Raw genomic sequence first — 14,269 nt, forward strand, 5'->3', positions numbered from 1 at the left:
AGATTGCCAATGCAGCCTCAGCTTTAGAAATTCTTCACTCGTGGGCCCCCACTGAAAGGAATGATAGTCTTAAATGGATTCCTAACATAAATGGCAACTTCACTACAAAATCTACTTTTCTTAACTTAACTAAGAGATCTCCCAACATTGCTGTTCCCTTGATTCGTCAGATTTGGAAGAATAAAATCCCGAAGAAGGTGAAGTTTTTCTTATGGTCGCTTGCTTACAGAAGCCTCAACACCCATGAGAAACTACAAAAAAAAATTCAGAACACTTTGCTTAGCCCCTCGATGTGTTGCCTATGCGCTAAAGATGAGGAAACGTTGGATCATTTATTTCTACATTGTCCCTTCACAAGAAAAGCTTGGTACACTCTGTTTGGTATTTTCGATCTTGGAGCTTTGCCTTCCTAGCAAGATTGATAGATGGATGATTGAAGGTCTTAACTTTAGAGGTTACAGCCCTAAAGGAAACATCTTATGGAAATGCGCGACGCGTTCCCTTTTGTGGAGCATTTGGAAAGAAAGGAATAGCAGAATCTTTGACGATAGATTTAATTCTTTTGATTCTTTTTGGACTGTGGTTCAACACACAGCCTCTTGGTGGAGTACGAATTACACCAAACACTTTTGTAATTATAGCCTTTCTATGATTTTCAACAATTGGAAGGCCATTATGTCTTAGTTCCTTAGCTTCTTCCGGGGAGGGCCCTCTCATCCCTCGCCCTTAGGTTGTTCTGTTTTGTTATATGAATATACTTGTCTCTTATCAAAAAAAAAAAAAAAGTCACACTAGGTTGAATGGATTCGTGACGAGCCCATCACCTTAATTACTATTTACTATAAGTATCTATTTAAAATCCATCCAACCTTATTCCCATATAAATTGCACATTTAACGTCCATTCTTCTTCAACCATCTACACAAGTTATTGTGGATGCTTCATCTTCACCAGAATATTCTATAAGACCTAAAAAGAAGACAACAAATTAATTTACAAAGTATAATATATACACAATGATATATTTAAAGCTTCGTTGGAAAAAAAATTACCCAACTCATTTTCAATATTGACTAGTAATGAATTCCCCATAGGGGGCTGAGTTTTCGTTTCCATGGTAAGCATCTTAAGAGATATTTTCCTTAGGTAATCTGACTGAAATAAGATATTAAAAATAAAATTGGTGAGATTGCTAAAACAAAGTTGTGTTTGGTGGAAGAACACATAACACGATCAAACAGGATTTCAATGAGAGAAATGAAAGAATATACATGGGCACACAAAAAAAGAAAGTCAGGCCCCAAAGAAAAAAAAGGAGTATGTTCGTTACACAACTAAAACTTAGGTAGCAAATCAAACCGGTATCTTATTGTTAATAGAATATGGGATAAACATAAATGACAATCCTTGATTTAAACAACAACAAAGCGAGCAAGAATACCTGACTGGTAGCGGCAGTAAAAATCTTTTCCTCAAACCTTACAGCAATTTTTCGTAGTTCACTCAATCCCTCTTGACCAGAAACAGGAAGGTGCCTCTTCAATGTCTCCATTCTAACCAAAAAAAAAAAAGATAAAAATATAAAAGCATAGTGGCTAACTAGTATATTAAATGCAAAAGCATGAGAAGTTGTTCTTGAAAGGAAAACTACAATAGCAATCTATGTCCATGATTCAAAGTATTAGATACTTTAGAGGAGCGTACTCTAAAATGGCCCAGTCAAATTCAGCAAGATCCCCACCTCTACAAATAGCTTACATTTCTTCTTTTTAAAGAAGAGGATAATACCTGAAGAATCAAAAAAGAACCTCCCCACAAAACCCAACCTACTATATCTTCAATCCAAGAATGGGAAAGTCAATAACGTGTAATTTCAAGAAATTACGTTTTAGAAACAGAATTCAAGAAATCATTCCCGAGTAATCTAACCAACGAACTATGAAACAAAGAGCTATATAAGCTCAAAGGCATATGTTAAATAAGATAGAATAGTAGAGCAGGATGTAAGAAATCATACATTTTGTTGACAATTCGTTGTCGAGAATCTGGTTGCAATTGAGACCTCCAATCCACGGTCTCCATTCCAGGTTCTACAGCTTGAGTAGGTCTCCAATTATTGTTATCCATTCAAAAGTTCCCAAACAACCAAAATGGAAAAGGGTGTGTCCAAAACCCCAATAACAAGGAGTGGGGTGGGTGGGATCAATGAAGGTCAGAAATTGGCGGTGGAGATAGTAATCGGGCAGAAATTGGGTGGGGTCAATGAATGGATTCTGCAATTGTTTTGGAGCTGATTACAGAGAATGATGAGTCAAATTATCTGGAAATAGCGGAAACCTAAAGAAGATAAATCATCGAAAACTTGTTAGCCAGGGAGCGCGATTTAGCAAGCCGTGGAAGAGGGGAGGGTGTGGGTGTTGTGTGGATCAAGAAGCATCTCCATGCGTGGAAGGCAAACCAAGAAAGAAACCTGTTCGTTCTAGTCTTCTTCGTGAGCAGCGTCAGCCAGCCATTGATAAACAAAGTTATTTATGTTATTTCTTTGCTTCGTTCCCTGCCCAAAACACTTACACGAGCCAATTTTACCAAAATGCCCTTCATGAGAAGAAGGAAACTGAAGGGTGAAATTGACATTTTAAAAAAAACAAAAATGTTTTCTTGTGTTATAGATTATATTTATTTTCTAACTTATGCTGTTGGGTGCAATTTTTCATTTTATAACTATATAAAATTTCAAATAAATTTACAACAAATAACATTTTTATACAAAATTTGGGAAGATTTACCCTACAAAAAGTTGATCCATACATCTAGAATGGAAGATTATGCAAGGATGGCCTTGACTACCTTTAACCACATATAACAGCCCAAACTTTGGCTTTGAAGAAGGCCCAAACAGAATCTGAAGAACGTTGCCTTTGAATGTCTCACAGAGAAACTCATTAAAGAAACTCATTGGATATTGAAAAGTGGTTAGCAAACGATTCCAGCAAGATCTGGGAAATTGACATTCAAAGAAAGAATGTGTGTTGAACATCTTCACCATCCATCTTGCAAAGATGGAGGCAGCAGCAACCAATTTGAAGGTTAGTTTCCTTTGGAGAGTAGAGGAGCAATTCAACGTTCCAAAAATCATTTTCCTTAAAGCTTTATAAACCAATGTTTCACTCTAGCAATAGCTAAAATTGATAAGCTTGTTAGATGATATAAAATTAAATTTACTTTCATCAATTAACTCAAGCTTTTGGGTCAACAATTTAACATAGTATCAAACAAAATATCACACAAAAAATCAACTCCAGTTCCAATACCAAAGTTTAAAAACTGACCAATGATTCAACTTGCAACCAAGATTTGGAAAATGCTAATCGAAGGACTTCTAAGGCCAAGTCCAAACATCCTGACGTATGCCAATTGAATCCTCCCTTTCCATGAATACTATTAATCACCATATGCCACAGAGAATCAGCTTCATTAAAGTATCTCAAACCCCATTTTAGCAAGAAGTGCCACATTTCAAAATTTTATATCACCAAAACCAAGGCCTCCATCCATAAGAGATCTAGAAACTAAATCCCATTTTGCCAAATGATTTATCCTACTGCCTTTGTTTCCTTCCCAAAAGAAGTCCTTCAACACTCAAAGGAGATATAGCCTTTGATGGCATAAGAATTAAACAAAAACATAATAAATAGGTAAATTGGATAACACCAATTTGCACAAAGTAGCCCTTCCACCATGTCAGAAATTGAATCTTTTCCACCTACCCAACTTTTTTTGTACTCTATGTATAACCGGCTGCAACAAAGAGACCTTTTTCGGGTACCCACCAAGTGGAAGACCAATATGTAGCAATGAAAGATGCTCAACCTTGCAATGAAGACGAGTAGCAGTGGATAGTAATTTATCTTCATCCACAATCATTCCACTCCACATAAAGCTGACTCTTAACTCACAAAGACTCTCCTAGTAACGGCAGCAAAAAGCTTTCTAGTCTTTCTTTATGTATATAAGATTAAATCTACAGATAACAGATTGCTTCTAAATTACATCCATACTTCATTACACGGCCTGGCCTCACATTACTGTGCCCTTCACAAATCTCTATCTATTAACCACACCTATATCATTTTTTCTAAATCAAAATCAGGGTCAGGCAGTCAAGGAGTGCACATATGCAAGCCCATATATACATTCATGGATACAATAATAAATAATAATCCTTGGTATGATTGATCCATTTAGACTCCTTCGAAAGCCTCTTCTTTGTGTGCTAGTGTGTTTTCTCCAACCTCTTTGTTGGACATCCTATTCAAGATTCATGTCTCATTTGGCATACTATTAATTTTTTCATTGTAAACTTTTTTGTTTTCTTATTATCAAAAGAGTTCAAAACTTTCGAGCGTTGTTCACTCTTTTCATTCCATCAACGAAAAGTTCTGTTTCTTACTCAATAATAATGATAATATAGTAATAACCACTGTTTTTTTCCCATCAAATCTTAGATTGGAAGGTTTTACCTACAGTTTGCTTTCTCTCTAATCATGATTTAAATTTACAGTTTCTTATTTTGGAAAAATAAAAAATAGAAGAGGATAAACACAGTAAAATATTCCTCGATACACAAGTAAGTTCTCAGTTAAAAATAGAAGAGGATAAAACACAGTAAACTACGTTCATTGTATTGTCTATCCTAATTTTTCAAGAAACATCACATTGTTTATCATATTTGTGTGTACATCAATATCTTACTGGTTTGATCATTCAATAGTCAATGATAAGGCTCTAAAATTATAACAAAGCAAGAAAGCATACTTGAAGATGTCTCTGGAAGAGCTCTTTGAGAATTATGCAACTGCTTTTGCAGAGATCCATTACATTTTATGATTGGAGAAAGGAGCCTGGTCTTGACTTCCAACTTGAAGCTGATCCATTACATTTGACTGAGGGACAGAAATTGATTGCCCTTGGCTTAGAACTTGAAACTTCATGCTTTGTAATGCTGTTTACAACATACACAACATCAAGTAAAATAATATGTCACATGTTAAGTGAGAACTGATCACAATATCCAAGAACAGAGAAATAAATAAATTTAAATTAAAAAAACTCTACCATAAGAAATTCATTCACAAATTGACTTAAAAAATGTTGTTAAAACTTATATCGTGCACAACATAGTGGCAAAGTGTCTATTGACGACTTACCAAAATCCAGAGGCTTACTGCTAGGCACCATAGAATTGGATGCATTTGATTCGTGTTTAATAACTTGGAAGGAAAGAAAAACAATCGCCTGTTCAATATAGAGGGAGCTCCTCTGATTGCTACTTTGATATCATTATCTAATATCTGTCTCTTTTGTCCAATTGGAACGCCTTTGGCTTGTGCTTCGCCCTCTTTTTGTAAATTTTACAAACCAATGAAATTAATTTGTTTCTTTATATGTGTGTGAGGAACAAACGCATATGGCAATCCTTGATTTAAACTATGACAAAGTGAGCATAAATCTTTTCCTCAAACCTTACAACAATTTTTCGTATCTCACTCAATATTCAATCCCTCCTGATCAGAAACAAGAAGTTGTCTCTTCAATGACTCCGTTCTAAAAAGGAGGAAAGCTATAAAAGCTATTACCATACATTTTTCGTTGTCGGGGATGCAATTGGAAGCTCCAATCCAGGGCCTCAATTCCACTTTGAGTAGGGGTATCCAACTATTTGTATCCATTCGCAAGGAGTGAGATGAGCTGAATGAAGACCAGAGAAATTGGCGGGGGAGATATTAATCGGAAAGAATTATATTGATTGGGTTAGTTTGGAAGCTGGGTTACAGGAAAACAATGAGTCAAATCCAGAGATGTATGAAAATTTGGGGAAACCTAGAAGATTTGCAAGAAAAGATAATGATCGAAGGCTTGTTACTCACGTACGTAGACGATTTAGGAAGAGCCATGCAGAAAAAAGTGAGTTTTTTTTTGTGTGGATTGAGAACCAACTCCTTACGTAACTAATTGAGCATTGGATATTAGAACAATTGCTCTGAATGATTGGAATTTAATATACTGGATATTATCCCATATATTTAGTGGATTTTCATGAGTAAGCTTCCTTTGTTGTTCATGTTAGTCTAGTTATTAATGAGATTTAAGCCACAAACCCTACTTTAATTATAAAGATTAACTGTCAATGCAACTTCATTATGCATGGATTTAATTGCAAATAGGAAGAGATTGATGAGATTAATCTCATTTGATTCAACCCTTGAATTTCTACGATAATTCCTCGATCTATTTACTCAAATTACCTCTCTAAAATTATATTAACTCTCAAATTAGTTACACACCAAATTTCACTATTTTTCGTTCTAAGATCAAAGATTAATTAAAAAGACTCTTGTGGTAATCCTTGGAGTGTTTGTGATGGGAGAGATTACAACAAGATTGTAGAAATTTTGAGCTATAAAAATTGTATTAATTTCTCAAACTATGTTTTTCCGCATGTTTAATTCTTTCAATTATAGCAATATAATCTAGAGTACTGTTTTAATTCGATCCACTCCCGATAGCATGTCTATTTATTTATGGATTGAATATCAAGATGAATTATTGCATGTTTAATTCTATTTTGTGTTGGTTAGCCTGAAAGACCATAACTATCACCTCAATACACTAAATTAGTTAATCACTCTAGGTGTTCAATTAAGTAATTTCATTAGCAACTTAATCAATTAAACACACATTAAATATAGGGAAACAAACCAAGTCAATTAGCAATTTAGACGATAGCCTTAATTACCAATAGATTATATTCTCGAACAATTGCTCCATAATAAACTGTCCAATACAACTTAATATTTACTTATAAACAAGCCACAAATTTAAGCCCCAATTGACATAATTAACATGGATAGAAACACATCTTTTTCTCTAAAAAAAAAAACATGGTTGATTAAGCCACTCATTTTTCCTTTTAGATGCTTCAAACATACAATGTCATCAAATGAACATATTAAACCTAAGAAAAAGAAGAAAAAGAATGTAAATCAAGTTAAGTGAGATATTACGTGTCACGTGCATGTTATCATAAAAATCGAAAAAAGAGTCGGAGCAATTTGTGAAATTGGAAAGACTAAGAAAAACGCATATACATCATTTGTAATATTTGGGAAGATCTTAAAAAAACAATGGCACCCATCCAGAATGGTTGATTAGGCTTAATTATCGTTTTAAAGAGGAAAAGAGAAGGAATAAACAATGAATTGAAAAGAAAAGAAGAAAGTAAAAAAAGTGAAATGGTAAACTCAGTTACGTCAATGTCAAACACATCCCATCAAATGGAAAAGAAAAGACAGAAATAAAAAGAAAAGAAATTAGGATAGTAATTATTAATGTTATTTGACTTGGAGAAGTCATAAGCAAAGTACCACACCACTCTCCTTCACTCATACGTTACATTAAATTATAAAATAAAGTTTTCTCTAAGTTAAAAATAATAATAATAGAGATGAGATACTTAGAATGTTTTATTTATTTAAATCAAAATTTAAGAGAGAGAGAGAGGGAGAGGTGGGATCCACGTGAGGCATGCCGGGGAAATCAGTTGGGAAGTCCTCAATCCTAAGAAATAGTTGATTGCGTTTTGTGGGTTGTTCATGTGGGAGAATGTATGCGTTTTTCTCTCCCTTTTTGCCTTCCAATTTAACCCATACTCTTTTCATATAATAATAATAACAACTATAATATAGAAATGGATGTAATGTGTGTATAGAGAGATTGAATTGAAGATGAAAATAATTTATAATATATAAATTTTGTTTATATTTAAAAAGTAGAAAAATAATATTTGTTGAAGGGGTAATAATGAAAGGGGTATATATATATATATATATATATGGACACTTGACACTCCAATGATGTGGGTCCAGTGACTTGTTAAATTGGTCCACGACCAAACCCATTTTCGTGGCTGACACGTGGATGACAGCAGGTGGGGGTGATATAAGCATGAAGTGTGATGATGCCTTCTAAGTCTTCTATTTTCACACTCTTTTCTATTTCTCTCTTCCAATTTCCATACAAATTAACTCAATTACAATAATTCTATTTTCTATATTATATTATAACATTTTTTTTCAGTTTAAATCAATTAGGGGAACTATTCAATCATTTTTTATTTGTTGTCTACATGTTTACTATTTTATTCTCGAACTAAAGTAATATACATCGCAAATACAAACTATTATAATTTAACTATAATAACTAACTTCTTACGTCGAGCGTAGAGATATTGATGGTAATTATGGATATAATTTAATTTTTTAAATAGTTTTATCATGAAAAATTATATAAAAAAATAGCAAATTTGACAAAATATTTATAATATATAGCAAAATTTTTAGATTTTATCAATCATATATATTGATATATTGATATTGATAAGTTTTTATCATTGATATAATTAAAAAATTTACTATTTTTAAAAATGTGTTTTTTTTTATGGTTTACAATTATTTTCCTTTTATAGAATTATGTGAAAGCAAAATTGAGAATTTGGTGTGAATCTTAAAATTGAAAAAATGGATGGGTGTGTCTACAGCTATTTGATTTAAAGAGTATAGGAATATAAAATATAATTTTGAAAATTTATTATTGTACAAAATAAAAGAAAGAAATAATTATATAGGTAGAGCTCATAGTTTCAACAAGTACCAAGAGACAAGGATTCATATAGCTCTATCTATAGATGGTACAAAATAATGAGTTGCCATAAGTGAAAGAATAATTATGATTGTCTCTCCTTTAACTAAATTTCAACAAGCACATCTCTCCATTATTAGTTAAGACCTAATCGACCAAATAAGTATATTTAGATTAAAAAAGAAATCATACAAATAATAAAGTTATACAATAATTAAAGAAATACTAAACTCAACATCCACAAATAATAGAAATTAAATACCAAGTTTGTTTTGTTTGAATAAACATATATATTATATGAAACTTATAATTTTTTCGAATATAAATTAGACTTTCAATTAAAATTATTCATTTGATAGTCATCCATTGTTCATGCATCAATTTTAATGATCTGTTTTAATCAATTGATATTCAAATAAATCTACTCACATAGAAATTTATGCACGAAACAATTTTTAAGTTAATTTTCATATAACAATTCAAAAAGTTTAATAGATTACAATTACACATCTCACGCGATATATATTTCAAAATAAGTATAAAAGAAGGTATAATTAATATAAGTATTAGTTTAGAATTAATTTAAATGAAGAGGATGAAATAAAATGAAATTAAACACATGGGGTTTAGTAAGTTAATAGGAAATTAGATAAATATAGGTTGTGGAACATGTGGTTTTGGTTGGTGGGGACTATTAAAGAAAATGCAGTAATGAAAATAGGGAATTAGGGTTTTGGGTTAAGATTGAAATTGTAGTGTAGAGAGAAAAGTGAATGATGAGAGGAAACATAAGGAAGAGAGACAAAGATTATTACAAAATAGATATAAAAATATTAGAAATAAGAAAGGGTGTGGGAAGAAGGGGATAGTGGGGAGTAATGATATGGTTTATGTAATGAGACAAAGAGGCGCAGGCCAGTCGGTGACACACCACACTACACCACACCCAGTGCATCTTTTTTTTTTAATTTCTTAAAACTATAAATATTTTCTTCATATATATATATGGAAATAAATAGTTGACTCTACTTGAGAAAGTGAATGTGTTTAACTTTCTCGTTCATTCATTTCCATACCCATTATGATATCTTCTGTTTTCCCGCCGCCTTAGCTGCTTCCTTTTCAATTATAACATTAACCCCTTTTATTAACGGAAAGTTATGTTTCTAATGTGGCTCCTCTCATCTGATTTTCGTAACTTTTTTACCATTCCATATCTATTATATCTCCACCTTCTGTGTGGTGACTTTTAATATGTTTTGAGTTCGTTCTTCTTTGTTTATTTGTTTTGATTGCATGGGTTGAAATTTGATTGTTTAATTAAAGTCCAACTAAGTTTTTAAAAATATTGAATAAGAATTCAAGGCTTGTTTATTACAAAAATACGAAAGTTAAGTAAAAAATTGGTAATAAATTAAATGAAACGTCGTACAAGTAATTTTAACTATTTCAAATGTATATTGTTTTTAGAGTAGTTATTAAGCTTTTCTAATCGATATTATCTTTTAATGTCTATCTCTTCTTGTTGAGTTTCTTAAAGAGATTATTGAACAATCTTTCTCCATTTTTCTAGTTTGTGGATACAGTTAAATTTTCATCTGTTTATTAAGAAACAATATAAATAAATAAAGATGTAAATAATTTACATTTGAATGTGACAAATGTAGTTGAATAATTTTGTGAAGGCACTTTGTGTGGGGTGGTGATTACAAAGTTTTTAGTGATGAAATTGATTACCCAACTTGACTCCCACGTCACCTTTTCTCTCTCTCTTTCCCTTTCTCTTTTCTATCAGTATAAATACATCATCATTCCTCTTACCATTTTACTATTCCTCTCCTCTCTAATTATATCAAACTCCTAAATATATTCCTCCAATTTCTTAATTCAAATTATTAAATTTCCATGGCTGCACCCCATAGCCATAACTTCAACCTCCCTCCCGGATTCCGATTCTATCCTACCGATGAAGAACTAGTCGTTCATTTCCTCCACCGTAAAGCTGCCTTGTTGCCTTGCCACCCCGACGTCATTCCCGATCTCAATCTCTTCACCTACGATCCTTGGGAGTTAGACGGTATAAAATTATTTGTTTACAGTACTCCATTTCAATTCATATCCATTCGATTTTGTTATCTACTTTTTTTTAACAACTGGGACGAATCTTATAAACTATTTAAAGAATCACTACACTGTTAAGAATTTTTTAAAAAAACGTAAATGATGGCAATTAAGCAAGGTAGAAGAAAATAAGTTAGGAAATGGTTATGGAAGGGAAAAATTTGGTGGCTGATTGGTTGTGTTTTAGGGAAGGCGTTGGGAGAGGGAAACCGTTGGTATTTCTACAGCAGAAAGATTGAAGGTAGAGTTACTGATAATGGGTTTTGGAATCCGTTGGGCAGAGATGACCCCGTTCTTTCAACCGCCACCTCCGAAGTCGTCGGAATGAAGAAATATTTTCTCTTTCACCTCCAAGACGCCGATGCCGGACCTCTCAAAACTAACTGGATAATGCATGAGTTTCGTCTTGCCGATGCTGCCGCCGCCGTCGCCACCTCATCTTCCTCCTCTAGACGCCGTGGACGGCCAAAAAGAGTACGCCACCTCATCTCTCAGCTTCAAACCAATTTTCTAATAAACGTTTTTTAAAAAAACACTTCATTAATTAATATTTCTTTTACCTACTTGAAAAATGCTTCTCTTGGGGGAAAATCAAAAATGTATTTTTTTCTTCTTCCTACCAAATCAAATCTTCTATTATATATAAAAAAACAATTTAATGTTTTTTTAGTATATATAACTTTCCACATGAGGTTTTCTTTAATTTTAGTAAATAAAAAGTACTTTTGAGATGAATTCATTCAAAATCTATTAATATGATTAAAAAGAACCACTTGAGAATAGATTATTTAACATAAGTATAAATATTTACCTTTTATAAAAAAAGATTAATAAATTTTGTTTCGCAGTAGTTTTCTAAAAATTGACGTAAAGAGTTGGAAATTAGAGTAAATATTATATTATATTAACGTAAATGATAAAAAGAATTACTTTGGTAATGAGTGGTAATTATTACAGGATTATAGCAAATGGGTATTATGCAGAGTTTACGAGAGAGATGAAGAGAAGGAAGAAGAAGAAGACGGGGCAGAGCTATCGTGTTTGGATGAAGTTTTTCTAACGTTGGACGATCTTGATGAAATAAGCTTACCCAATCGCATCCAATGAATTAAATATGCCTCCCAACTCAAACACAACTCTTACCCACGTGCTCTATACCACTTATTATTATTATTATTACATCCCCTCGGCCTCCACCCAAACTCTCTCTCTATATTACCAACTCAACCCCAATCCCACTTTTTCATTTATATTATATATATATATATATATATATATATATATATATATATTTCACTTTTTTATTTTATTTTAATCTCTTTATGCACTTTTTTTTCTTCTTTTTAATTAGTTATATATATTAAAAACAAATTACCAATTTTTACTTCTTTTTTTTTCATGCAAATTTCTTCTCCATGTACTCAACTTTAGTTTTAGATTTCCTTTTTCCCCTTTACTTTTCACTAAATATATATATAGGGTACAATTTTGTTTTGTTTTATTTTTTTTTCCTTTTTCATATATTGTTATATTAATTATGTAAGGAATGTTACTTTTTAAATGTATACTTATTGTTAGTTCTTATTTCAATGTGTTGAATTTTACACTTGTTTAATTTCTTTTTTCTTTTTCTTAGTAGACACATTAGAGGTTATCATTAATAAGGAAATGAAGGACATGAAGAGAATGATGTTATGAAGTTTTTTGTAATAACACTTTTGATGGGATGGCTAATTATCAGCATAATAATGTTGTTTAATAAGTATATCTCGAAAGGTTTGTTATTGGTGATCAAAATTGATTATTTGATGTGTCTTTATGAAAGTAAAAAAAAAAAAAATGTATTTTTAGTAATTGGACTTGACATACTAAAAAAATACACTATTGATCTCAATACAAATATTAATTAATACTAATAATATCTTTAATTTTTTGGAAATAAAAAAAAATTGTTTATAGAAATATATAATTTTATCACTACCGTAAATATTTCTTAAAATCGATTAAAAAAATCAATACGTAAACAAACACTCTATACTATTTAAGAAAGGTAAAATATTTATTATTATATTATATTCACATTACACTACAAGAAATTGGTCATTTATCGATGATTGAAGTTGTTGGAAACTATAGTAAAACGTGTTGGAAAAGGATTAACTCTTAATGTCGATATTGAACCCACGATGATTGAAGTTGTTGGAAACTATAGTAAAACGTGTTGGAAAAGGATTAACTCTTAATGTCGATATTGAACCCACGATGATGTTGTGAGAATGTTGATATGTTTATGAAATTTTAATAAAATGTAAACAACTCTATTAATATAATATATACTAAAAGTTAAGATGTTGAAGTGCCATCGTCACCACACCCCTTATTATGCATGTGATATTCCATTTTGCAAAAGCATGCATGATCAACCTGCTCCTAAGTAAAAACACTGATGTTTCTTTTATATAGTTAATACAACCACGAATCTAAATTAGCTTGCACGAGATTCTACAATTGAAATGGTAAACAAATCCTACAACTTCCATTGTTTGTTGTAAAAGTTGAAAAAAATGTAAAGAAAAATGTGAGATATGTTTTGAAACATTAATTTAATTAAACGTAGTATCCAAAGAAATCGTTACATCTCTTCAATTAGACCATGCATACAACAACGGATAAAGTGATTTACGTGAACTTAAACTACATTTGGATTACATATCTAATCTTCATTAGTTAATTATATATTAACATTTTAAATTGTTACTTCTTACTTAAACTAACGTGGACAAATTATTAACACATGCGATAATCAATTAAAGCGAGAATTATTGTGGAAGGATAATTAAAAAGTGAAAAAACAAGAGAGATGCATGTGATTGAAATAAACTAAATTAGGAAGATGAATTAGAAGGGTTAAAAGGAAAGCAATAAAGTCAGAACATAAATGTACAGAAAGAAGATGAATGCATGTAAAAAGAAGAAAATAAAAAAGTAGAAAAGTAGAGAAGATGGAGGAAGAATGTTGGGATAATTAAAGAGAGGTAAAGGGAAAGAAGGTAAAAATGGAAAGAAAATAAGAAAAAAGAGATGGGAGAAAGTGTTGTTAAGTGTGGAGCCCAGAAAGCACTGTGGTGGCAGAACTTGGGGAACCCTAAAAATGATGATCCCATTTATCTTCTCTTCTACCTTATTGCTATTATTATTATGATTATTTGACATATATATATATATGGTAGTTGTCTTGTGTTGTGTCGTAGACACACAAAGTGAAAGTGTGTAACCCTTTTCTTCTTTTTCTTCTTTCTTCTCCTACTCAGTTTAACCTAACCACTGCAAATCCACTGCCTGCTTACAGCAGCATTGAGTCATTCATGACGTAACCAACTTCCCATCTCCCTTCTGTGTTTTCTTCTTCTTCTTTATATTATTAATTAAGCTTAATCGTTATTTAATTTTA

The 14,269-nt window shown here is 31.7% G+C and overlaps 2 protein-coding genes across 6 annotated transcripts; one reads left to right on the top strand and one right to left on the bottom strand.

Moving 5' to 3' along the window:
- Nucleotides 1-757: 757 nt before the first annotated feature.
- Nucleotides 758-2,530, bottom strand: LOC116405069 (mediator of RNA polymerase II transcription subunit 15a). 5 transcript variants are annotated; one of them, XM_031888633.1, is made up of 4 exons: nucleotides 2,018-2,529; nucleotides 1,442-1,553; nucleotides 1,053-1,155; nucleotides 758-969 (listed from the first exon to the last, which is right to left on the bottom strand). In XM_031888633.1, exons 1-4 carry the CDS (start codon nucleotides 2,125-2,127, stop codon nucleotides 911-913), a joined length of 384 nt encoding a protein of 127 aa, XP_031744493.1. In that variant the 5' UTR covers nucleotides 2,128-2,529; the 3' UTR covers nucleotides 758-910. The 5 variants fall into 5 exon arrangements, with proteins under 5 accessions (XP_031744493.1, XP_031744497.1, XP_031744496.1 ...); XM_031888637.1 differs by lacking the exon at nucleotides 2,018-2,529 and adding an exon at nucleotides 1,705-1,997; XM_031888636.1 differs by having other exon boundaries at nucleotides 771-960; nucleotides 1,058-1,155; nucleotides 2,018-2,530.
- Nucleotides 2,531-10,479: 7,949 nt separating this feature from the next.
- Nucleotides 10,480-12,435, top strand: LOC101221125 (NAC domain-containing protein 104). The gene is made up of 3 exons (XM_011660464.2): nucleotides 10,480-10,774; nucleotides 11,006-11,292; nucleotides 11,776-12,435. The coding sequence occupies exons 1-3, from the start codon at nucleotides 10,603-10,605 to the stop codon at nucleotides 11,923-11,925; spliced, it is 609 nt and encodes a 202-aa protein (XP_011658766.1). The 5' UTR covers nucleotides 10,480-10,602; the 3' UTR covers nucleotides 11,926-12,435.
- Nucleotides 12,436-14,269: the final 1,834 nt, after the last annotated feature.

This window comes from Cucumis sativus, chromosome 7 (assembly GCF_000004075.3).
Source record: "Cucumis sativus cultivar 9930 chromosome 7, Cucumber_9930_V3, whole genome shotgun sequence".
Lineage (NCBI taxonomy): Eukaryota > Viridiplantae > Streptophyta > Magnoliopsida > Cucurbitales > Cucurbitaceae > Cucumis > Cucumis sativus.

What these genes read in the sequence shown, in the direction of transcription:
- LOC101221125 (XM_011660464.2), top strand. Translation starts at nt 10,603, where the DNA reads ATGGCTGCACCCCATAGCCATAACTTCAACCTCCCTCCCGGATTCCGA. An exon ending in CGATCCTTGGGAGTTAGACG is followed by an intron (nt 10,775 to 11,005) that starts GTATAAAATTAT and finishes GTTGTGTTTTAG; the next exon opens with GGAAGGCGTTGGGAGAGGGA. An exon ending in GCCGTGGACGGCCAAAAAGA is followed by an intron (nt 11,293 to 11,775) that starts GTACGCCACCTC and finishes TAATTATTACAG; the next exon opens with GATTATAGCAAATGGGTATT.
- LOC116405069 (XM_031888633.1), bottom strand. Translation starts at nt 2,127, where the DNA reads ATGGATAACAATAATTGGAGACCTACTCAAGCTGTAGAACCTGGAATG. An exon ending in CAACGAATTGTCAACAAAAT is followed by an intron (nt 1,554 to 2,017) that starts GTATGATTTCTT and finishes TTTTTTGGTTAG; the next exon opens with AATGGAGACATTGAAGAGGC. An exon ending in CAATATTGAAAATGAGTTGG is followed by an intron (nt 970 to 1,052) that starts GTAATTTTTTTT and finishes TCTTCTTTTTAG; the next exon opens with GTCTTATAGAATATTCTGGT.